This window comes from Nelumbo nucifera, chromosome 4 (assembly GCF_055504915.1).
Source record: "Nelumbo nucifera cultivar China Antique chromosome 4, China Antique-T2T, whole genome shotgun sequence".
Lineage (NCBI taxonomy): Eukaryota > Viridiplantae > Streptophyta > Magnoliopsida > Proteales > Nelumbonaceae > Nelumbo > Nelumbo nucifera.
The window spans coordinates 43,850,046-43,876,439 of NC_142652.1; the positions used below are offsets into that span (position 1 = coordinate 43,850,046).

The window sequence follows — 26,394 nt, forward strand, 5'->3', positions numbered from 1 at the left end:
ATCAATGAAGCTGATAAAATACTTGTATCCACTCTCAGTAGGTATATTTACAGGGCCCTAAACATAAAAAAAAACATGGAAAGGCAAAGTAGATTTTTTATTATTTGATGGAAAAGTTGTTCTACAATGCTTACTCAATTGACATGTTTGACAATGTAAACTAGTGATAGACACAGACGTGGACAAGTCAAGGAACATAACTTTCAAAGACTCAAAGGACAAATGACCAAGGCGATTATGCCACAACCACAACTGACTTTTTGTAGATTGACTCATAAGACTTACAGGAGCTGATGCCGCAGGACTAGCTTTTTTCTCCAGAATGTATAGGTCGTCAACCATATCTCCTTTACCAATCGTCCTCCCCGAGGTTAAATCCTGGAAAACACAAGAATAAGGAGAAAATGTTACACAATAGTTTAAGGATTAAGTAATACTGCTTATTGATGATAAATTTATAGGAAGTTTGGGAACATGAAGGGTATGGGGTAAAACAAGGCCATCAGGAAGGGATACAGATCCCTAACCAGCAATAGTGGATAGAGACCCATCAGCAAGTCTCACTTTATCCCTTCTAGAGAGAAGAGTATAGGTCTGAAATAAATTTGACTTACTAGTCATATGGTTCAATGCCCTTGAGTCAATGATCTAAGGTGACTTGGGAGCAAAGGTACACACATGAAATGCAAAAACACCTTTTCCTGATGTAGAAGCAAATGAAGTGGAGGGGGTAGGAACCGACCTATCCATCTGCTTGAGAGTCCTACCATATAGTTCCAAATTGTTAGGTTGAAGATTTTGTATGTATTGATGGTTCGACTGATAAGAGTTCTTATTAGCCTGTATTTGAGTTTAAGTTGTTATGTACTGGGCCTGTGTTAATGGGCCTAAGTCTGTTTAGTGTTTTAAGTTGTCTGGGTGTCCCATCACTAATCAGGGGCATCCCAGTCATTTCATGTAACATTGTACTGTACTTTAATATAAATAATAGTACTGTCGAGTGGGTTAGTTCAGTTCGACATTCACAGCATCTCTTGGTCTTCTCCTCTCTTCTACTGCTTCAGCTACAGCACTTCAGCTTTCATGGTATCCGAGCATTAAGCACCTTCCGTGAAACCCTAGAGTTGTAGGAGAACAAAACAAGGTTCGAACCTAGGGTTTCCCTTGGTTGTAGGGCGCAAGGGAAGTAAGACCCAGACGCTGATGTCCTACTAGATTGTTTTTAGTAGATAGTAGCTATTTGGCTACTAAGAGAGGTCTGTATAGGACAGACCTAGTTGAGGACTGATTTCAGCAATCCTAGCAGTAGCCGTAAGGGGGAGAACTCTCTCTACAGTTGCAGTACTCAAAGCTCAAGTGAAGTCTGCATAGCACAGTTGGGAGAACTCTCTTTGCAGTTGTAGTACTCGAAGCTCAAGTGAAGTCCGCATAGCATAGTGGTGGAGAGCCCTTAGTTTCAGGTCGGTTACCAGCCCAGAACCCCTCATTTGCTGCTGTAACTGAACTGCTTTAGAACTGTGACAGTCTCGGCAAGTCTGAAACAGTGTTACGAGCTGTTAGAACCTTCTTCAACTCTGCAACTAGTCTCTCTTTCAGCACTGTGATCACTTTGGCTAGTCTTAAACAGTGCCATCTACACAGAGGCTGCAGTCAAGATGTCTTCAGTATCCGGAGAGGTTTCTTCGAGGGACAACAGACCTGCTGCAAGGTCTTCAAATCTGGAAAACCCTAATCTGCACAGCTTGCAGATTACAAGTGTGCTGCTGGATGAGTACAACTTCAGGGAATGGTCCGTTTCTGTAATGCTTTTTATTACTTCTCGTGATCTCACAGGCTACTTAGATGGGAACAAGAAGGAACCTGAGGTTGGCAGTGCAGAGTATGCTGTGTGGCGCAAGGAGAATGCCACAGTTATGTCATGGTTGCTTGCCTCTATGACTCCTCGGGTTGCCAGGACTGTTCATCACTTTCCTACAGCAGCCAAGATTTAGGAAAAGGTATCTAAGATCTATGGATAGAAGAAAAACAATGCTAGAATCTACAGATTGAATCAAGACATTGCGGCCTTAAGGCAATGGGATATGACAGTTGCAACATACTTTGCAACTCTAGAAGGCCTTTGGGAAGAACTTGACCATCACTTGATATTGGATTGGGAAAATGCCAGGGACAAGGAGAGACATGATAAGCAGATTGAAGAGAGCAGAGCCTTTAAGTTCTTGGCTGGCCTGGACCCAGTGTATGAGGGTATAAGGTCACAAATTCTAGGGAGAGATGAATTGCCCGAGTTACATCATGTTTATTATCTGGTGAGGAATGAAGAAGTCAGGAGAAAGGAGATGCAAGTTGACTCTCAGACTCAACCAACTGAACAATTTGGAGAACATTCAGCCCTGGTCTCCACTAAGGGAAACAGACATCCAGACAAGAAGCACCTTAACTGCACTCATTGTGGTGGTGAGAGACATGTAAAAGAAAAGTGTTGGGTTCTATATCCTCACCTGAAGCCAGCTGCATTGAGAAAGGACAGGAAACAACAGAAGGGTCATGCGGCAAGTGGGAATCTTGTCACCAACAACAATTGGTGACAACTTACAGAATATACCAACAGTGTCTTCTTCTCCTATGGGGCAGGTTGCTGATTCCTCTGGAGCTGGTGCTTTGGGCTTCACTGCTAGTGAGGTAGAGGTCCTTAGTCGGGCATTAGCCCGTCTAAGCAATAATTCTTTTGCTTCCACCTCTCTTGCCAAATTAGGTACAGTCTCTGCCTTTAGTGCAACTAGCTCTATTGACTCTACTTCTTGGGTTATTGATTCCGGTGCAACTGACCACATGATACATATGTCCTCCTTATTCTCTTCATATCATTTGTTGTCTGGTCAGGATAAGATGAGAGTTGCTGACGGGTCTTTCTCCACCATCTCTGGAAAGGGGGTGGTTGACCTAAGCAAGGACCTCTCTCTTAAATCAGTTCTACATGTTCCCAGTCTTACCTCAAACCTTTTGTCTATTTCAAAACTTACCAAAAATTTGAACTGTAGTATAACATTTTTTCTTACTCATTGTGTCTTTTAGGATAGATTGACGAGGAGAACGATTGGGAGCAGTCATGAGTATGGAGGCCTCTACTATTTTGATGCAGACATCGGTTCAGCCTTACAAGCATTTGCTGTTAGTAGTCCGGAGAGTGTGGAGTCAATAGCTAGGTTGCATATGTGGCATGCTAGGCTAGGTCATGTGTCTTTCTCTTCATTAGAAATGTTGTTTCCCAAATTGTTTAAGGGCATTTCAAGTCAGAGTTTATTTTGTGAAGTATGTCAAATGTCAAAACAATGTAGAACTATTTATCCAATTTCCAGTAATGAAATTCGAGCTCCTTTTGATTTGGTTCATTCTGATGTTTGGGGCCCATCACCCATTGTTTCCATTGATGGCTTCCGTTACTTTATCAGTTTTATTGACCACTATTCTCGATGCACATGGATCTATCTGTTAAAAGGACGGGATGAAGTACCATGGATAACTATGGCTTTTTGCAAGATGATTGAAACACAGTTTGATAAGAAGATTAAGCAATTCCGGTCAGATAATGCTGCTGAATATTTTGAAAAATCCTTGAACTTATTCATGGAAGATGCTGGCATGTTACATCAATCATCCTGTGCTAATGCCCCTCAGCAGAATGGGGTTGCTGAGCGCAAGAATAGACATTTATTGGAGACAGCTCGAGCCTTACTATTCCAGCACAAAGTTCCCAAGCAATACTGGTCTCAAGCTATACTTACTGCATCATATCTGATAAATCGGATGCTATCTAAGGTATTGGGTATGAAAACCCCTTTCTCTGTTTTGTGTCCCACTCTTCCAGACTTTCCTCTCCCTCCACGGGTCTTTGGCTGCATATGTTTCGTACATGTGAAGGATCCAAAGAAGACCAAACTGGATCATAAGGCTACAAAGGGAATATTTTTGGGGTACTCTCCTACATAGAAGGGGTACAAGTGTTATGATCCTATCTCCAAGAGAAAGTATGTCACCAGAGATGTGGTCTTTTTTGAGTCTCAATCCTATTTGCAGTCTTCTCAGAATCCTCTTCAGGGGGAGACTAGTGGGATGGAAGAGGATTCTCATTTTCCCTCCTTTTTTGTTCCTCTATCTGCCTCAGGCCTTCCATCCTCTTCTGCTACTCCTAGTTGTGGCCATTCCAGGTCAACCTAGTGAGGCTCTCACTGTGTTGGTTACTTCTCCTAATGCTGCAGATGTCCCTGACGGCTCCAGTAGGCAACAGAAAGAGATACTCACATACAATAGAAGGAAAGAGGGCCCTCAACCTCATGACAGTAACCAGTTGGACTCAGATCAATTTGTCTCTGCAATCCAAGGTAATTTTGACTTGCATACTTCTGATTTGGATCTTCCTATTGCTCTCCGTAAGCCTATCCATTCTTGTACCACCCTGCACCCCATTGTTGATTTTGTTTTTTACTCACATTTATCTCCTGCCTATCACTCCTTTGTGTCTGCTCTTTCCTCTGTACGTGTTCCTTCTAGGTACTCAGAGGTAGTGTCTGATCCAAGGTGGAAAGAAGCTATGAATGAAGAGATGAAAGCCCTAACGAAAGCAAGAACTTGGGAATTAGTGGATCTGCCAGAGGGGAAGGTCACTGTTGGGTGCAAGTGGGTGTTTACTGTAAAGCACAGGGAGGACGGGTCCATTGAAAGGTACAAGGCCAGACTTGTGGCAAAGGGGTTTACTCAAAAAGAAGGAATTGACTACAAATAAACCTTTGCCCCAGTAGCAAAGCTTAATACAATTCGGGTTCTATTGTCACTAGCAACAAATTTTTCATGGGAACTTCATCAGCTGGATATGAAGAATGCCTTCCTAAATGGTGATCTTCATGAAGAGGTATTTATGGAACCTCCACCAGGCTATGACTTTGGTAGAAAGGTGTGTAAACTGAGGAAAGCATTATATGGTTCGAAGCAGTCTCCTCATGCATGGTTTGAGAGGCTTTGTGGGGCCATGAAGAAAGTGGGGTACACTCAGAGCGGTGCAGATCATACCTTGTTCATAAGGAGACAGGATAGCAAACTTACGGCACTGATTGTTTATGTGGATGATATGGTGATTACCGGGAATGACTTGGAAGAGATAAAAAGACTGAAGGAGTTTTTAGCTTCAGAATTTGAGATCAAAGACTTGGGCCATTTGAGATATTTTCTTGGGATTGAAGTTGCTAGGTCAAGAGAAGGAATCTACATATGTCAGCGAAAGTATGTTCTTGACCTCCTAGAGGAAACAGGCATGATGGGGTGTAGGCCAGCAGATACTCCAATAGAACTGAATCATGGCCTACAAGAATCAGTAGGGGAGGACTATTGTGATAGAGAGAGATACCAAAAATTGGTAGGGAAGCTGATATACTTATCTCTTACTCGGCCAGATATTGCTTATGTTGTACATGTTGTCAGTCAATTCATGCACTCTCCAAAGGTCCATCATATGAAAGCAGTTGAAAGGATTCTCAGGTACTTGAAGACTTGCCCAGGGAAGGGAATTCTATTCAGGAAAAACAATAGAATTGAAATTGAAGCTTATACTCATGCAGATTGGGCTGGTTCTATTGGAGACAGAAAATCAACTTCAGGATATTGCACATTTGTGGGAGGGAACCTGGTCAGATGGCGCAGTAAGAAGCAGAATGTAGTTGCTAGATCAAGTGCGGAAGCAGAATATCGAGCTATGGCTCAGGACCCTTCTTAATGAGCTTGGCATTAAAGCTGAGGGTCCTCTCAGACTATATTGTGACAACAAGGCTGCCATCAACATTGCAAATAACCCTGTGCAACATGATAGGACAAAACATATTGAGATTGATCGACATTTTGTTAGAGAGAGAATAGTCTCGGGAGAACTCTGCATTCCTTATACTCCATCTAAGATGCAAATTGCAGATGTATTGACTAAAGGGTTGGCTACAACAAAGTTCATGGACCTTCTTGGCAAGCTAAACATGATTGACATGCATGCTTAGCTTGAGGGGGAGTGTTAGGTTGAAGGTTTTGTATGTATTGATGGTTTGGCTGATAAGAGTTCTTATTAGCCTGTATTTGAGTTTAAGTTGTTATGTACTGGGCCTGTGTTAATGGGCCTAAGTTTGTTTAGTGTTTTAAATTGTTTGGGTGTCCCATCACTAATTAGGGGCATCCCAGTCATTTCATGTAACATTGTACTGTACTTTAATATAAATAATAATACTGTCGACTAGGTTAGTTCAGTTCGACATTCACAGCATCTCTTGGTCTTCTCCTCTCTTCTACTGCTCCAGCTACAGCACTTCAGCTTTCACAAATGATCTTTGAAGGAGTTAATGAATGTCTTCCTTGGGATTAGAAACACTAGGATGCTCTTGGGAAAATCCAGTAGCCAAATTATTTGGATGGTAATCTTGTGCAGCCAGATTTGCAGAAGTAAATTTCTCTGAGGAGGTTTCTTTGAAGTTTCTTGATTCTTGGTTGCCCACTTGGGCTTCCCCACTAACTCCCAACATGTTTCTCGAGTGTGTCTAGGCTTTTGGCTGTGTGTGCACCACAGTTTGTCCTTGTCCTCACTTTTCCTTGACTCTCCCTTTTTCATTCCGATGTTACCCCCTTTTGCGGCCAGAGCAACAGGTTGCTCCCCCTCAGAAACATTCATTAGATTTTTCCAGCTGTCTTCATATTGGACTAGGGCATTTACTTCCTGAACTGAAGAAAGTTCCTTGCTTCCTAAAATCTGCACACGAAGAGGCTCATAAGCAGGATTCAGCCCATGCAAGAATGCAAATACTCTTTTATGAGAGACAAGTTTTTTGTATGCCAGTATGCCTGTGAATCCTCATCATTCTTCCACTCAATAGTCTGATAATAGTCCAGCTCCTTCCAAACGGATGTAAGGGCTGAATGATATGTAGACAGGCTACGGTCTCCCTTGCTTACAAGTAGATGATTCTGCTTGAAGGTGATAAATTTTGGCAAAGTGCCTCTGTTCAGAATAGATTACCTTGGCTTGTTCCCAAATTTCACAAGCTGTGTCAGCCCATATGAAATTTTTCTTTACATGAGGTAGCATGGAACCTAACAACCATGACACAACCATGCTGTTTCCTTGATTCCATCAATCATGTTCAGCAGTCCGGGACTTCGGTTCTTTTATTGTTCCACTTATGTAACCACCCTTCCCCCTAGCTGTGATGTACAGCTTGATGCTTTTGGACCATTCCAGATAATTTAGGCCATCAAAGGGGGTAATAGACAGAGAATTTCATGCTGTCCATTCCCCTGTTTAGGTTTCCTTGATGGGAAGTAATGCCAGAGGTTGCTGAATCCTCAGTAGCCATTTTTCTCACACTTTACTGCTGAATTTTTTTCAAAAAGAAATCTGAGATAGAAGGTTTGTACTTCTGTAGTTTGACAAAAAGGCTCCAAATATAGTTTTATCCGGACTGTATGTCAATAAACCTTAGCCGAATCACTTCAGCTTATAGGAGAAGGAGACAACCAGCCCCTACAACCTCAAAACTGTGACATTCACAGTGGTCATACACTTAGATATGAATGTAACAGTACCATACCTGGCTTCCACGACCTACAGTCCATAGAAAACCATTAGGAGAAAACTCCTTACTGCATTCGGCTGCCACCACAAACCTAGGAAGACTCCTTACTGCATTCAGTTGCCACCACAGATCTAAAAAAGCACTTTACTGCATTCAGCTGCCACCACAGACTTCTTCTTGGTACAGTGACCAAGAGAGAAGAGAGAAAGAAACGAGGGCTGAAGGTTACGCCCAGAAGAAGAACACAATGAGGTCTTCACGTCCTCTTCTAATTAAAAAAAAAAAACTCAGATGAAGAGATCGATCTGAGAAGGTTGTGCCCAGATCAGATCAGCGCTCTGATACCATGTAGATCGACAGAAATAAAAGAGAAAAGGAGAAGAGAAGGAAGAGAGAGGGAAGAAGAAGAAGAAGAAAATGTTCTGTATTATCTGTAAGGCTGGTGACGCCCTAAGTTAATATTTGTACCTAGGGGAACAGCTTATAGCAAATATCATGGAAAAAACCAAAAATGCCCTTACAGGGTCACTACATGTTACAACATGAGCTATACTTATGACTACCTGATTATCACAACAGAGCTGCACATATCTGTCCTAAGATGCGACCAATTCTTATAGTAAAGATTGAACCTACAACATCTTTGAAAGCTGAAACTCAATGTGGCAAACTCAATGCGACCAATACTAGCTTGAATACTAGACTTGGCAACAACTAACTACTTTTTGCTCCTTCATCAAACAAGATTGCTAGCTACTATAGTAAAGTAACCAGATGTGGAGCATTTGTCATCCACTAATCTCGCCTAATTTGATTATATAAATCCTTTTATCCTCATATGGCCATGATTAGAATATAAAATGACGTTGCCAAGTTGTTCTTTCAAGTATGCAAGGATGCTCTCTACTGCAGCCAAATGTGTCTCTAAGTGAGTGCATATACCAACTTATGACACTTACAGCATAGCTAATATCATGTTGTGTCATGCATAAGTATAACAACCTGCTGATTAATTTGAAACATGCCTCAATCTTAAAGCAACTAACCATTAGATGTAGAAAATCTATGATTAGAATCTATAGGTACATATATAGGCTTAACACTAAACTTACATGTATCTTTCAACATGACCAGCACATACTCCCTCTAGGAAATAACACGCCATGTTTGGATAAGGCCACCTCAATACCTAGGAAATATTTGACTTCTAAGTCTTTAATATCAAATTCATTGCCAATGAACTTCAATTCTCCCATCTCTATGATACCATCCACTGTCAAAACGATTTTATCAACATATACAATCAATGCAGTGATAGAGGTACCCTTTCTCTTAATAAACAAAATATGGTTTGTTATATAGATAATCCACACGGATACCCAAGAGGAAGCTCCATATTGATCACTTCATGCAAATCACCATTTATTTATTTATTTATATTTAGTTGATATAGATGTTCAGAATAGAATGCTACCAAAGATAAAAGAAATATAACTGAGTTCATCTTGGCTACAAGAGCAAAAATCTCTAAATAACCCACTCCATATGTTTTGGTATACCTCTTAGCCATTGGTCCCACCTTATATCTATAGAACCATCAACATTGTACTTCACTGAAAATACCCATCTATAACCAATTGTTTCCTTCCCCTTGACCAATCAACAATCTCCTAAGTATGGTTCCTCAACGAAGCATCTGTTTTTACTTGCATAGTTGCTTTCCACTCAGGTTTGTATAAAGCTTTTGACATTTACCTAGGAATAGACCAATAATGCAAGAAGAAATTGCTACAAGAAAGGATCTATAGGAAGGGAACAAATATTCATAGAAAATATACTATGAAATATAATGATCTATAGTAGTTTGGTATTTACATTTCTTCAAGGTTGTTGGGAGTTGGAACATCAAAATCTAAGAACTCAATATGGTGTGCATTTGAATATGTCATCCTTGGTAATAATTGATGGTGGAAGAGCCTGTCTTAAGTTGCAACAACCCTCCTACACCTTTGATACATCTATAACTCCTCAGGACTCAAAATAGGAGAGGTAAGACTAGATGAATAAGTAATATTAGTAGCAACTTGGTTATAGGAATAGGAAGAGGAGCAAGGGAAGGATAAAAAAGTCTATCCTTCTCTCTCTCTCACCAGAAGCAAAAGAAATGCAAGACAGAAGGTCGTCAATGGTGACATCCATAGACTCGTACTCTCATCCAAAGATAGAATCAAAGCAACAATACACCTTTTTGGTTAATGCACAACCTAGAATGGTATAGCTAATAGACTTGGGATCAAGCTTTGAACTATGGGGACCTAATACTTGAAGATAACAAGTGTAGCCAAAAACTCTCAAAGGAACATATAGCATTTCTCCATTATGATATAATGGAAAGGAATCTTAAGCCTAAGAATTTTAGAAGGCATATAGTTAATAAAATAAATAGCAATAACAATGGCATCCCCCCTAAAATGTACAAGCACATAGGTACTAAACATAATACTCCTAACTATCTCAAGAATATGCCTATTCTTCCTCTTAGAAATACCATTTTGTTGAGGAGTATAGGCATGAGAAATCTGATGAATAACTAGGGATGGAAATTTCCACCCTACTTGTTGGGTGCCTGACTTGCTAGGTTGGGTTTTTTTTTTTGTCTGAAAAATGGATTTTGGGGTGGGGATGGGTTTTAGAATTATATAACCCATACGGTTATGGGTAGGGTATGATAGTAGGCTAAACCCAATCCTCTCCGGCCTGTATATTGAATTTTCTAAAACAACCCTTGTGCTTATAATTAAATTAGCAATATACCAAGGGATATGAACTTATTTGTTATGTTGAATTTAATGATGTTTTGAATCTTATTTGAAGTATAATTGATAGTGTATTTGTTTTCTATATGTTTCAATCAAATAATTGGAAATTTTTACGTTTGTTCATGCTATTTTGCTTGTTTCTTTCTTATATATAATAGGAAATAACAGGAAATTAGATGCTGGTTTTGGACTCAATCTGTCAATCCGACCCCTGCCCCCAACCTCAAATGCAGGGAGTGTAAGGTTGGGGAGGGTTTTGCATTTTCATGTATAGGGAGGGTTTGGATTCTAAAAACCTGTGGGTTTGGGGGAGGATATGGGTTGGAAGGTTTGGGGAGTTGGGGAGGGTCTAGAGTATACAAAACCGTCTCTGAACTCTCCTTGTTGTCATCCTTGAGTAACTCGAAGAAAAATCTATGATGTCAGAGACATGATACCACAAAGATTTTGACCAATCAAAACCCTCCATGAATTTCGATGAAAACTGACTTGATAATTACCACTATTATGATGCTGGTTAATTGGTTATAAAATTTTCCTACATCATAGTTGAACTCATAACCCCATACTCCAAGGAATAAGTAGTGAGGTCCTAAATATATTCTGTAGCATTATCAGAATGGAATATTTTGATACAAGTATCAAATTGAGCAAGTATAATATGATGAAACTGATGAATTAAATTTGGAACCTAATCTTTGGATCTCATTAAATACAACTATGAACAATGGAAATAATTATCAGCAAATAACAAGAAATATTGATTACCATCTATAGTAGGCAAATGGTAAGGCCTCCTTACATAAGAATGAATAATCTTAGATCAAAATGTTGATCTTTTTCTTACTTAAAATAAACAAACATCTACATTGTTTATCTAAATGATAGCTAATTGAAAACTTTCACAATGTGAATCTGATAATTGAATAGAAGAAAATATAACGGAAATAATTGACTCGAAGTATGGAAAGTTAAATGACCATGTCAAATGACAAGCATGCCAAAGAATCACCCAATCAACAGACTTAGAGGGCTTAGGTTTGCAAGTGACAAGATGATTCAACTGAGAACTCTTACCAGGAGGCATGTCCAAAAGATATTATTCCATTTTCCTCATGACCACTCCTAATTATACTCATGGACACTAGATCTTGAAAAATATTACCATGAGGGAAAATGGTCATAGAGCAATTCAGGCTTTTAGTAAGGCTACTAACAGATAACAAGTTTGTACCATGTTGAAATAACTTAGTTTTATTTTAAGTTTAGTACCGCAAGGGCACCTTTGTAATTTTCTCTTTTATTTTTTATGTATGGTCGCCCTAGTATATATACCAAATAAACTGGCGCTGCCAGTGGACTTTTGCCTCTTTCAATTCTGTCTCTTCTCCCTTCTCCTTCTTTTCTCCTCTCTGTTCTGGAATCACACCATCTCAGCACCAAGAAAACATGGTATCAGAGCGGCAGATCCAATCTTAGGACCAGGGCAGCGCTTCTTTCCTTTCTGTCTATTGGTGGTCGAACCAAAGAACAAGATCTCTGGTGGACGTGTGAGGAAGCTCACTGCAAGACTGTTCCTTTTTTCTTGGTCGTGAGCCCAGAAATTATCAGGAAAAAAAAAATCGAATGCTGTGAGTTCTTTTTAGTTTTTTCTTCCTCAGTTTGTGGATCGAACTGATCCTTTTTGTACCCAGATGTATGGGTTATGTGGGTCTAATGACCTATGTCTGGTGTGATAGTATTTTCTCTTATTGTATGTGGATCAAGTGATCCTTACTTTGCCCATAAAGGTGTTATTACTTCAAGGCTACAGATCTGTAACTGCTGTGACAGCAGATTATTTTCTTCTTCTACTCATATTAAACCTAAGTTACTGTGTGAAATCTGTTTTGTTGTTGGAGGGAATGGTCAGATCTGTCTTTATTTTTATACTCCTTACATATCTGAAGTGGTGTGTGATCAGTCTAAAAGGGTTGAGTAGGGCTGAAATCTGAGAACAGTAATGGTGTGGGACCAGCTGTGATTTCCTTGAGTGAGAACAAGTTTTTTTTTGTGTCCAGAAGTGTAGTTGAACTGAAAACTTGATCAGATTGCTGTAACCTGTTTTTGACTGTACTGTGGGTCTGAACTGAACTGAAAAACTTGTTCTCTAGCTGGTTTGTGACTAATTAGATTTAGCTTCTATGTCTTCAAAAGATTCTGGTATGTCTGGTGTTACCTCTAGTCAGAGTGGGATGAGCGGAGGTTTTGACATGAGTTTTCCCATGGTTGTGATTCCCTTTGACGACTTTAATTACCTAGAATGGTCAAGGGAATCAAACTTTACTTAACTGTAAGGGGAAAAGCAGGATACATCAATGGTAGAATTACAAAACCCCAGTCTAGTGGTGTGGAACATGATAGGTGGGACTAGGAAAATAGCATGGTGATGTCATGGCTGTTATTGTCTATGCTGCAACAAGTGAGAAAGACCTTCATGTGGGCAGAAACAGCTCATGAGATATGGGAGCAGACAGTCTACATACTCCGAACAACGGTATTATGCTAAAATATATCAGTTGCATGTTGCCTCCTCAACTTGTAAACAAGGGGAGAGGAGTCTCTCCGTCTACTATTCAGACCTCACTTCTGTTTGGAAGGAACTCGATCACTATCAGAATATAGACTGGAAGTGTGATGCAGATGCCAAAGCATACAAGTCTCTGGTTTCACAGCAACGAGTGTTTGCCTTTCTCTTAAGGCTGAATCCTATATATGAATCTATCAGGGTTCAGATATTGGGGGGTAAAGACCTCCCATCCGTATGAGAAGTATATGCTCTGGTGCAGTCAAAAGAGAGTAGGCGGAATGTGATGAATAATCCTAAAGGAGAGCATGTGGCTTTAGCAGCTAAAGGGAGTGTTGCTACAGGTGGTGGAAATTCCTTCAAGAAGAGTGACCTCCAGAAGAGAGGTGATGACAAAGATAAGTTATGGTGTACACACTGTCAAAAGTCTAGGCATACTCGGGAGACATGTTGGGAGCTTCATGGGAAGCCAAAGTGGGCTCAGGAAATGAGTAAAAAGCCTGATCAGAATAAGAAGCCAGGACAGCAAGGTCAGAGAAAGTTTAATGCAACAAATTTAGCCTCTCGAGAGCCTCAATCATCTACCACCACTATGAGTTCTTACAGGACTGATCCGAGGGAAGATATCATTAATTCTTTCAGTGACCATTTAGAGTTGTATGGGAAGGCAATCCGCCAAATGAATTATTCTTCTCCACCCTCGACTTCCTTTGCATCTACATCAGGTAATGGTAATTTTGCCACAACTTTCCATGTATCCTCTCATCCCTTAGACTCCTCTTGGATAATAGACTCTAGAGCTTCGAACCATATGACGGGTAAGTCCAATTATTTTCAATCTTATCATCTATTATCTGGTCAGGACAAGGTGAGACTTGCTGATGGTTCTTTCTCCACCATAGCTAGTCAAGGAACCATCTCCCTTCCTCTTGGACTCACCCTCTTTGATGTTCTACATGTTCCTAAACTGCCCATAAATTTGTTCTGTTAGTAGTATAACAAATTCGTTGAACTTCTCAGTAACCTTTTTTCCTTCCTCTTGTATGATACAGGATTTGGCCTCGGGGAAGGCAATTGGTAGAGGTCGTATGGTAGATGGTCTTTACATGCTGGAGAATAAAGCTTGTCTTACGGCTATTGAGTCTAAGAGTCTATCTAATAAGAACTAAATGCAGAAAACTATGAAACTGTGTAACCTTTTTCAAGTTCACCCTCTTCCTTTTATATAAACCTTAAAGAGTTAATCTCATAATCTGATTAGGAGTTTCTTGATCCAAATCTTTATTTGGATTTGGTCTCTTTAAGTGATAAGGCTTATCCCTTATCTTATCTGCAGATCAGGATCAGCTTCTCCTAATCCAATTAGGAGTTTCCTAATCCAAATCTTTATTTGGATCTGGACTCTTTAAGTGGATAAGGGTTATCCCCTTATCCTTATCTGTTGATTCATACCTAGATTTTCCCCCTATTTACTTAATCAAATTAACCCAGTTTGAAATGGGCTTTAGGCCCATTAACCTTTCATGCTCACTTCCTTTAATTGCTGGTTAGCTTGGCTCTCCTTGTATGGCGTGGAACCTTAACATTGATATCCACAAAAAGTCATATGGGTTCATCCTAGCCTCTTTAACAAGGCCTGGCCGAATTCACTGCTGAAGACAGTGAACCCTTGTGTCCATCAGTATGGGCTCTTAGCAGGCCCAACATTTACACTAAATGGTCCATAAGTCCAGTCACCTTATGAAGGCCCAGGGACTATGGTCTTAAGTGAGATTAGTCCATCAAGTAAAAGCCCTAAATGGTCTTGCACTTAACCTCTCAGCCCTTAATGATCAAACACTGCCCGACAAGAGAGGACCTCTCCCTCGGCTGCAAGGTACAGTGTTGCACTCTCTACTCACATGGATCCCGGAAATTAAAACCTTTTGCAAACAATTTGTGAAACCATAATATATACATCTCTATATAAATATATTTTGAAAAAACAAATCTCAACAAATTTGAAATCAACTGCCGGCAGTTTAGGTTTCCATCAAAGAGAGTGCATTCCCCAATCATTCACTTTGTCTGACAAAGGGGCTGATTTTGTCAGTATGATCACCCACTCAGATGAATTCTCAGACTGCCCCAACATACCCAAGTTTTGACCCCCTCTAAGGATCTCACTGATTGGCATATCAAAGACAGCACAATTCGACACCTAGTGCAATACCATAATCAAGTCTAGGGGTCAGGTGTAACATTCCAATTTTGCCCATTTGTCTCTAAGGTCCAGGGCAGCACTGGAATTTGGTCTGGTTCAAAGTTTCAAGTAATCCCACACTACATGTGCTTCATGTCTTACCCTGGCAGTTGAGACAAACCACCCCAACCCACTTGGCAGTACATTAGCGTCAGCCTTGGCAGGATAAACCTCCCCAGGTCTATCCAACGGCTGTGAATATTTTAAACTAACACGAGTCTCAAAAGTGTCCAGTTTAAGGGTATTACACAGAAACACACCATATAACATGAATCAAATACGTACTTTTATTCATTTACAATAAATGTCATAATGTACATCAAGCTGATTGGAGCTAAGGGCATACACCGTCTAACATCAGTGTCGGATTTCACATGCCAAACTTGTTAGTTGAGCAAACATTGTAGAAACCACTTTACTTCAAGAAATAATAAATCTGATTTTCCTTTCCATATTGTGTATTCTGATGTCTGGGGCCCTGTTACTTTAGCAACCGAGTCTGGCTATAGATATTTCATTACACTTGTTGATGATTACTCCCGATATACATGGGTGTACCCTATGCGGTCCAGAGATGAAGTACCAAAAGTCATTAAAGATTTCCAACGCTTGATATTCACTCAGTTTCAAACGGAAATCCAAATTTTCCAATCAGATAATGCCAAAGAATATTTCCATAGTGATCTCACGGAGTTTTTTGCCTTGTGCAGATCCATACACCGTAGCTCTTGCACTAGAACCCCCCAACAAAATGGTGTTGTTGAAAGAAAGAATTGTCATCTCCTTGAAGTTTCTCACGGGTTACTTATACACATGAATGTTCCTAAACGTTTCTGGTTGGATGTTGTGTTGTGTGCTGCCTATCTCATCAACCGTATGCCATCTCGCTTGTTAGGGTACAAACCCCCCCCATCAGCTTCTTTTTCCCAAGGCTCCACTCTTCTCTATTCCTATCTGTGTGTTTGGTTGCCGTTGTTTTGTCCAGGACCTTTCTTCTACTCGTGGAAAACTGGATCCTCGTACCATTCCTTGTGTCTTCTTGGGTTATCCTTCTTCCCAAAAGGGCTATCGATGCTTTGACCCCGTTTCCAAGAAGTACTATGTCTCTATGGATGTGTCTTTCTTTGAAAGTGATCCTTTTTTTCCCGGTTTCTCCTCAGGGGGAGAGTAAGGTGGAGGAAAAATCAGTTTAGGTTCTTCCTCCTTTGCCTGACCCTCCTCTATTCTGTGTTTTTCGTCGTCGCAAGAGCCAGTTAAATTTGAGAGTTGTGGAGCAACTTGAAACCTTACCGCCAACATCATCAGATTCACCAGGGACAGATCATATATGTTGAGCAAGGGCAAGAGAAGAGAGGAGAGTCGAGTGGATGAAAGCCCTCCAGAATACAAGGGGTGAGTGAAAGAATTATTATTTATACTGGCCCAGTCGTACAATATAAACATGAGAGAAATTACAATAGTACCCTTGTGGTACTAAACCTGAGTACACAAACAACTGTCAACACTCCCCCTCAAGTTGGAGCATAGACATCAATCATGCCCAACTTGTCACAAAGATCATGATGTCTGGAAAGGTTTAAACCCTTTGTAAAGATGTCTGCAAGCTGGTTCTCAGAAGTGACATAGGGTACACACTTCGCCTATGATAACTTTCTCTCTGATAAAATGCTTGTCAACTTCGATGTGCTTTGTTCTATCATGTAGCACCGGATTGGCAGCAATGCTTATAGCTGCTTTGTTATCACAGAATAGAGTTATAGGTTTGGCCACTGGGAAACCCAACTCCCCCAACAAATTCTTTATCCACATGCCTTCAGCAACCCCGGGCCATAGCACGATATTCAGCTTCAGCACTGGATCTAGCCACCACATTTTGCTTTTTACTCCTCCATGTAACAAGGTTCCCTCCTATAAAGGTGCAGTAGCTATCAGTAGGCCTGATAGCCAACCAGTCGAGGAGATCAACAGGGTAGCCGAACAGTCAATCAATAAGATTAATATTGAATAGACAATCAATCGGCTGAATAGACAATCAACAGTCCACAATACCAAGAAAAAAAGAGTTGAATACAGTTACTTTATTAAGGAATACAGTCACTCAACAGTTCATCAATCGGCTGAATAGACAATCAGTAGGGCAGCCGAACAGAAGATGACCAGTACCTCTTTTAGTTTCAGATGATAGTCTCCTTGTAAACCAGAACTCCCTCTACGAACCTCAAACAATAGGCAGCCGAACAAAAGATGACCAGTACCTCTTTTAGTTTCAGATGATAGTCTCCCTGTAAACCAGAACTCCCTCTACGAACCTCAAACAATAGCCTCTCTACAGTCGAGTAGACAAGAGGTGCAACTTCTGGGCTGGAAGATGAAAAGACTGTAACTTCTGGGTCGAACTGAATACACCAGATTAGGAGTTCGATGGAGACAGCTCTGGGAGATGAAAGGTCACTATAACTTCTGGATCGAACTAGATGCAACAACAGTTTGCTTGACACCACCCTTCAGGTCTAGACGACTTGCTCTGATACCATGTTGAGCAAGAGCAAGAGCAAGAGAAGAGAGGAGAGGAGAAGAGAGAAGAGAGGAGAGTCGAGTGGACTGAAAGCCCTCCAGAATACAGGGGGCGAGTGAAAGAATTATTATTTATACTGGTCTAGTCGTACAATATAAATAGGAGAGAAATTACAACAGTACCCTTGTGGTACTAAACCTGAGTACACAAACAACTGTCAACAATATCCAACCAGGTTCTATCATCCCTATTGATGTTCCTGATCCTTTTGCCATAAAAATTCCATCTAGTGATGACCTTGACATTCCTATTGCAAAAAGGAAGGGAGTTAGGTCTTGTACCACCAAGTATCCTATTATCCATTTTGTTACCTATGAGAACATCTCACCCTCCTTTCGTGCTTTCATTTCTTCCATTGATAGTGTCCCTATCCCAAAAAATGTGGCAAAAGCTCTCTTAGTACCTGAATGGACAGATGCAATGAAAGAGGAAATAAATGCCCTACATAAAAATGGTATGTGGAATTAGTGGATCTTCCTGAGGATAAGGAATCGGTATGGTGCAAGTGGATGTTCACCATGAAACACAAAGATGATGGCACGATAGAAAAGTACAAGGCTAGGTTGGTGGAAAAAGGGTTTACCCAGGTATATGGTATAGATTATGCAGAGACCTTTGCCCCAGTAGCCAAGATGAACTCTATTGGAGTCCTTTTCTCCCTTGTGGCAAATCTTGATTGGGATCTTCATCAGCTAGACATTAAAAATGCCTTTCTAAATGGAGACCTTGAGGAAGAGGTATACATGGTTCAACCTCCTGGCTTTAGTGCCCTAGGCAAAGAGCAGAAAGTGTGTAGACTAAAGAAGTCTATGTATGGTTTGAAGCAATCACTGAGAGCCTGGTTGAGCAAGTTTCATCTGGCTATACAATAGATTGGCTACAAACAATGTCAAACTGACCATACCCTATTTGTGAAAAGAGGGGAAGGAAAGATTGCAGCCTTAATAGTGTATGTTGATGACATAGTGATCACAGGTGACTGGAAGGCTGAAATTCAGAGACTAAAAGATTTCTTAGCCACTCAATTTGAGGTGAAAGATCTAGGTCCTCTTTGATATTTCCTTGGAATTGAAGTGGCCCGCTCTCAAAAGGGGATTTTCATTTCTCAGAGGAAATACATCCTAGATCTGTTACAGGATATAGGAAAACTAGGGGTTAAGCCAGTTGACTCTCCCATTGATCCAAATCACAGACTGGGTGACTGTTGTGGTGAAGTTGTCAAAGATGTAAAACAATTCCAGAGACTTGTGGGAAGGCTCATGTATTTATCCATGACCAGGCCAGACATTGCTTATGCAGTAGGTGTTCTTAGTCAGTTCATGCATGCTCCTAAGACCACACACTTAGAGGCAGCAAAAAGAATACTCAGATACCTAAAGAGGTTTCCTGGAGCTGGTTTGTTATACCAAAAGAATGGTCATTTGAAGATTGAAGTATATACAGATGCTGATTGGGCTGGATCAGTTGATGACAGAAAGTCTACTAGTGGGTATTGTTCCTTTGTGGGAGGAAACCTAGTCACATGGAGAAGCAAAAAACAAAATGTGGTGGCTAGGTCTAGTGCTAAAGCTGAATATAGAGCAATGTCCCATGGGGTGGCTGAAGGCATGTGGATAAAGAATCTGTTGAATGAACTGGGTTTTCCTATTGATAGCCCTATGTCCTTGTACTGTGATAACAAGGCTGCCATCAATATTGCAGCCAACCCAGTTCTTCATGATAGAACTAAGCATATAGAGGTTGACAAACACTTCATTAGAGAGAAAATTGTTAATGGGGAAGTGTGCACCCCATATGTGAATTCCAAGGAGCAACTGGCAGATATATTTACAAAAGGCTTACATCACTTGCGGTACGATGATTTATGTGACAAGTTGGGCATGATTGATATCTACATCCCAACTTGAGGGGGAGTGTTGAAATAACTTAGTTTTATTTTAAGTTTAGTGCCGCAAGGGCACCTTTGTAATTTTATCTTTTATTTTTTATGTATGGTCGCCCTAGTATATATACCAAATAAACTGGTGCCGCTAGTGGACTTTTGCCTCTTTCAATTTTGTCTCTCTTTTCTCTCTTCTTCCTTCTCCTTCTCTTCTCTCTGTTCTGGAATCACAGCATCTCAGCACCAAGAAAACATACTACACTTAGGAACATGAAGTACAAAGAAAAGTGTCAACCTACTAGTGATTCTTACTACCTTTCCCAAAATAGGAGATAGAGACTTGTCAATAGACCTGTAAATAAGCATTCATAAAAAAAAAAGAAAAAAAGACTTGTAAATAGGTCAGGGTCAGGCTTATCCTTTGCCAAAATTTGAATGGACCCAGTCTGAAGCCTGAGCCTAAAGCCCAGTTCATGATGTACTCTCAAGCTGACTCAGATACTTACTGTATTTCTCAAATTCAGCTCTAGATGGTGGAAGAGTCTCTGGTAACGACTCCTTACTAGGTGTGGTGACAACATTAGCATTCCCCTCTTTTTTTTTTGAATTGATCGGCCTTCAGATGTGAATGCAACTTCCAACCAAGGTTCAAAATATCGTCACATATCAGCCGATACGTATCATAACAGAGCCTTCCCAATACACCTCTACGGGGGGTGTTTTGGGTTGCCGAGTGGTTCAGGGAGTAGACCAGCCTTAGACTGGCCCCTCTGAACCAGATTTGAAAAAAAATTAAAAACAAAAAAGTACCAATACAGGCCAATATGCCCTACCGGCGTATCACCCTGTATTCGGGTCGGCGAGTGGTTCAGGGGGTAGACCGGCCCCTCTGAACCAGATTTGAAAAAAAAATAGAAAAAACAAAAAATAAAACAGTACCGATACAGGCCAATATGCCCTACCGGCGTATCACCCTGTATCGATATTTGAACCTTGCTTCCAACAAAAATCCTCTCTGTTTAGGTTTCTTGTAATAATCGCAGACAACCTCCTTGCCCTCTCTTGCATGACCCATAGATGTAGACACGGGCTTTCTTTGCTATAGCAGCATGTGCAAAGAAATCTGTAGACTGCATCATCATAACCTTCCTTCTATTCTCTTCACTATGCATAAGAAAGTAAACTTGAAAAAGCAAAATGTCACCACATATTAGAATATGCTGCTTGGTAACTTCAATAAGTATTAGGACCAGGAGGTTACAAGATGCTAATTAGGTATGATGTGCAACAGGGAATAGAACATCATGGATATACATATGCTCCTAAATTATGAGATAGCTAACAATTAAATCCTTTTCCTTTCCTTGTTTAGAATAGTGTAATTCAAACCAAATAATGCCATGGGCTATTTGAAGCTTGGCTAAGAATTTTAGGTAGTGAAGGAGAAGAATTTCCTAGTGCTTGTTTTGCTTTTCTGTTTGTTAGGGAATTTGGAAGGACAGCTAGAGAATACCTTTTGAAGGGAATATGTACTTAACTGTAAATTCTGTGGTAATATTTTTCCAGACTGGATCTTTTGTTTGAACTTTGAATTGGATATGTTATGTCTTGGGAGGGGAGTATGGTCTGACCTCATATTTATGGATGTTCCTGAGTACACATCATCGTCATCATCTAAGCCTTGTTCCAACTATATAGGATTGGCTACATGAATCCTGTTTCATCATTCTGTTATATTTAGTGCCATATTTGTTGTTAAATTATGAGCATTTATTTCTTACTACTTCAACCCATGTCCTTTTTTCTGCTCCTAGCCCTTCTAGCCCCTTCAACTTGCAATAGATAGCTTATTCTTAAGGGTGCTGTGGATGGTCTTCTACACACATGACCAAACCATCTTAGTCTACTTACTCTCATTTTATCACCTATTGGAGGTACTCCTATCCCCTTTCACATTTTGTTATATATGTATGGTTATGGTTCATGTTTTGTCTTCATTGTTTTTTCCTTTCTAATAAAATTTTGTGGCTTTGGTCTCTATGCAATTATAACAATAAATCCATGAAGCATGAGAATTCTTACAGACTTTAATATGTAGCCTATATTGCATTTGCATCAAATTCACATCTTTCTGGACAAGCTAACTTTCCTTTAATGAGCAAAATTTTTTAGATGCTATGGTGAATCTTTGTTTTCTTAATGTGTCAATTTATGCTGTACTGAAAGTGCACTTTACTTTTAAACTAGAAGTTATCTTGTCAAGATGTTATCTAACTGTACTTTATATTTTCAGAATCTAGTAATGTCCTAGGTCTGGAATACAATATTTTCCTTGATTTTGAAGCTAGGCCTCCATATTCTTTTAATATTTATCTTTTTGTGGTTAGTGGTTTGTGAATTAATTTCCTCATATATGCCATTGCTGGATCTGAAATCTTTATGGTTTGAGCTCTTAATTTATGCACCTTGGCAGAATGTGACTATTCATATAAACTCAATTTTATCTTCAGACAGGTCATCTTTATCGGCAAGACATATATGCTATGGAGTTTGGTATGAAAATCAGTGATAATCTTGCTTCAGTTCAAGCACATGTGTTGCCTGCACCCAGAGTATGTAAATTGATATTACCTTTTAAAATTGGTTGCCCATCTTTGTCTGAATCCTGCATTTTGAATGCTTTTCAATCTGTAATGACATTTTCATTATTATGATGACACAGCTTAAATATCATGACAGTGGGAGTGAGAAGACTTGTAAGCCACAAGTGGGGCAGTGGAACATGATGAACAAGGTATGGTCTGGATCCAAGTCAAAAGAATGCATTTATAATCCGGAAGCATGCATTTAAAATTCAATTTGCATCTTTTATTCGGGAATGGTGTAGCTTTCCAATTAGGAATTTTGACATGGCTCGGCATCTCAGGATTGAGTTGACCTCTAAGATATGGCATAAATTGTGATGCTATGTTGTAGTTATAAAATTTACTCACTGTGATGCTCTATTCTCTATTTATGATCATGGTTTTAAAAACCAACCCGGAAATGGGACTGTTTTGGCAACTGGTTCCTGGGTCAAATGGTCCAACTGTCCAGTTTGAACCCTAGTCACTGTTTTGGGTCCAAAACCAGACTTGGAGCCATGATCGGATCCTGGGTCAACCAGTCCAACTGTATGGTCCGGTCTGGTTACAAATAACTATTATAATATACTACTGAAGCAAATGCAGCATGCCTTTTTGACGTGGAGTTAAGAAGCACTAAAAAGCCTTCAAAAAAGTAGCACTAAAAGCAGACGCACTCCTTTCTTATTTTGGGTTTGTGCAAATGAGAAATAATAGAACCTTTGGAAAGGTGTGTTCACATTTGCATCTCTTTCTGATATTTTTTTGGTGAAAGGGAGGGCTGACTCAAACAGGCCTTCATATTTTTGGTCCTAGACTTCTGGGTACTTAAGTTTTGGTGCTTTTTAGTGGACTTCTTAGCTTTGAGGTTAAGTTATGTTTATTGGCTTCATCTTATGTTGAGCAGGGGCACAAGCCATGGAACATTTGTTGCTTCACATCTTCTTGAGTATTTACGTTTTAAGTCTTGGTGATGCATAGAACCTTCAATGACTTGATCTCTTCTTTGAAACCTCACAATTGGGAAAAGAGGAGGAATCATATATGTTTTCCCTTTCCACTGATTGGTCAGGATGGAAGGAAAGAGATTAACATTATACCTGATAACATAGACATTATCCAGTCTCCCATCCCAGGAGCCTATATAGCTGGGACCCACATTGGTTAATTGCCTTTTATATAAGCAGATGAAGGCAAGTTGGTAGATTGTACCATCTATGATTGTCTTCATTGGACTCATTTTCTAGTTGGATTAAAGATGAGGTTTCATGGTGCTTGTTGTCTTGTCCTTGTTTATTTGCACTAATCATAGATGAATCGATTAAACATATTCAAGTGGGTGGTCCCATGGTGCTTGTTGTTGACTGATGACATTGTAAAAGAAACTAACAAGGGATTAAATGCAAAATTAATTTTATGGACAAATATCATATAAACAAGAGGTTTTAAAATAACTAGGACCAAAAAATATATATATGCTATGTAAATTTAATAATAGCAGTACATATCAGAGTTCACTTAGGATAGAAGGACAAAGAGATAACTCAATATGCCTAACCGAATTGAGAACCTCCTTAATTTGGTTAGGCAATTCCTCCATGGTGTTGAAAATGATATCTTGTCTATAGTGCCACATGCAAGATTTTCCAATGGTCCCATTGTAAATTTGCCCCTTTCCCATGGTAGAAATCTGTACCGTGTAAGAGCGCCATAGCCTCTACAAACATATTGGGTTTGATCTCATACCATTGATAAATATCTATGCTCATCTTGAGTGTTGAGGAGTGTTGGAATATCTGTACTTGGTAGGTTTCATGACCAAGGTTATTCTAGTCATTTTATTTATGTAAAATTGTGAAACTATATATGGTGAAGAAGGCTTCATGCCTCGACAGGTTTTTTTTTCTCCTCTCTTTCCCTATTATCATGTAAAACTATGAAATTATTGAATTTTATGTTTAACTTGAAACTTATACATTTTCTCTTGAGATTTCAGAAAATGGTTGATGGAGGTACTGTGAACACTTGGACATGCATAAATTTTGCAGACAATGTGTCAGATCCCATTGCTTGTGAATTTTGCAATGCACTTGGACGAATGTGTCATGTTTCAGGCATGGTATGGATGCACTTTCCTGCTGTTGTTTATTGGTTATTAATCTGGAGGGATACTCTTAACTTTTTATTAAATAATTTTGTGCAGAAATTTAATATTGAACCAATACTTCCACCAAGAAAGGTACCTCAAGAAGTGGACACAGCTTTAGAAAATTTATACCAAGATGCAATGTCTGTGCTCAAGCCTTGTGGAAAAGAACTTGATCTGCTGATTGCTATTTTGCCTGACAATAATGGTGCTCTTTATGGTATGGATTAGTTGGACAAAATTTAATGAAGAGATGTTTTAGGAACACTATATTTTTAACTCTTCTTTCCATTTCTTTGTATAATTGAAAATTTATGTCTAGTGTTGCACATGGGATGTCCTTGACTATCATATGAACTAATACTATAAAAGTATACTTAGTAACAAAACTTCACATAGAAAGTTATTCTAAGTGATAATTTCATCCATTATAGAAAACTTGGTGATCTAGAAAAGTATAAAAAATCATTCCCATTATTTATTTATTTGTTTGTTTTGTTTTTTCCAGCATCTTATCCAAATATAAGAAACATTTCGAAATGTTGAAAATATTATATAGGAATGTTGTAAAAAGTACAGACATGGTGGAAACATTTTGAAATATGCAAAAATATAGAATGCTGTTTTATGTAATGATATAAGATGTGTGGGTGGACCTTTTTAAATTATTATCTTGTTCTAAATCCTCACACAAAGCTGAGAAACCAAAATTAATAGATAACATAATATGCTATGATGTTGTCCTATAAACTTTTAAGAGTCAAAACTACATCATAGAGTGAGTTCAAGTAAAACTTAAAGTCATAGAAATAGCAAATGGTTCTATACATCCACCAAATAATTCATTATACAATAAAAACTAAGATTTAAGTTCATTTAAAAAAAAATTGAGCTGGATCAAAGTGGTATTCCTGTCAATTAGAAGGGAAATAACACTGATACTACACATATCTAAAATATTGTCACCAACTTATGTTATAATACTGTCTCTTCTCTTGTACTCTGCATAGCACTAGTAGTTTTCCTTGTGGAATATGTCTGTTCCAGTAATATTTTTTCTATCCATGGAATGGAAAAATGTTGTGGAAATTTTAGGAAATACGGGGATATTTTAAATCATGCTTCTACTATTCTACCTTGTTAGTTAACCACGTAATGTTCTGATAATATGTAAATACATGCAAAAATTGATGACAGAAGGAGGAAATACTTCAAGATTTAATTTTGAATTAGTTTGTCTACATGTTCCTTAACTTTTGTAAGAAATGGTTTGTTGTTTCAGGATAGCTATTTCAACATTGTTTACCCGAAAGTTATTTCAGCTTTCCATCTTTATATGGTCACCGGAATGCTGTTTGGTTTGTAGGGGAATTCAAGCGAAAGTGTGACACCAAACTTGGTATGATATCACAGTGTTGTTTAGCTAAGAACGTAAGTAAACCACATAAACAATATCTGGCAAATGTTGCCCTGAAGATAAATGCAAAGGTGGGCTAAAGCCATGCTAAAATTTTTCATCAGTTATAATTTTTTCATTGTATGAATATTATCAGTATCATTGTTACTGTCATCATCATCATTATTGTTATTTATTTATTTATTTTTGGTTTGGAAGGTTGGTGGAAGAAACACAGTGCTCGAGGATATAGTAAATCGGTGCATGCCTATGGTTAGTGACAAACCTACAATAATTTTTGGTGCTGATGTAACACATCCCAGTCCAGGGGATTTAAGAAGCCCTTCTATTGCTGCGGTAAGATGTAAAATTCTGTTCCACACGTGGAAGTCATTCTAGGTCATTTTTTTCTACTTGTTTAGGTTTTTATGGTTAGGATGGAAGGTGAAAGGCAGGGTCACTGAGCATGTCTGTTGCCAGGTTTTAGATGTGGAAAATCAGGAAGGTCTTGTCAATGGTCCAGTTGCATTGAATCCACAGGGA

General features: G+C 39.3%; 1 protein-coding gene across 1 annotated transcript in view; it reads left to right on the forward strand.

Moving 5' to 3' along the window:
* LOC104606964 (protein argonaute 1B-like) overlaps positions 1 to 26,394 on the forward strand; it is a 40,286-nt gene that overhangs the window by 11,343 nt on the left and 2,549 nt on the right. Inside the window, exons 11-16 of the mRNA XM_019199384.2 lie at positions 22,196 to 22,297; positions 22,408 to 22,479; positions 24,306 to 24,428; positions 24,513 to 24,675; positions 25,822 to 25,943; positions 26,071 to 26,208. Coding sequence (XP_019054929.1) covers positions 22,196 to 22,297; positions 22,408 to 22,479; positions 24,306 to 24,428; positions 24,513 to 24,675; positions 25,822 to 25,943; positions 26,071 to 26,208 — 720 coding nt within the window. The remainder of the gene's footprint in view (positions 1 to 22,195; positions 22,298 to 22,407; positions 22,480 to 24,305; positions 24,429 to 24,512; positions 24,676 to 25,821; positions 25,944 to 26,070; positions 26,209 to 26,394) is intronic.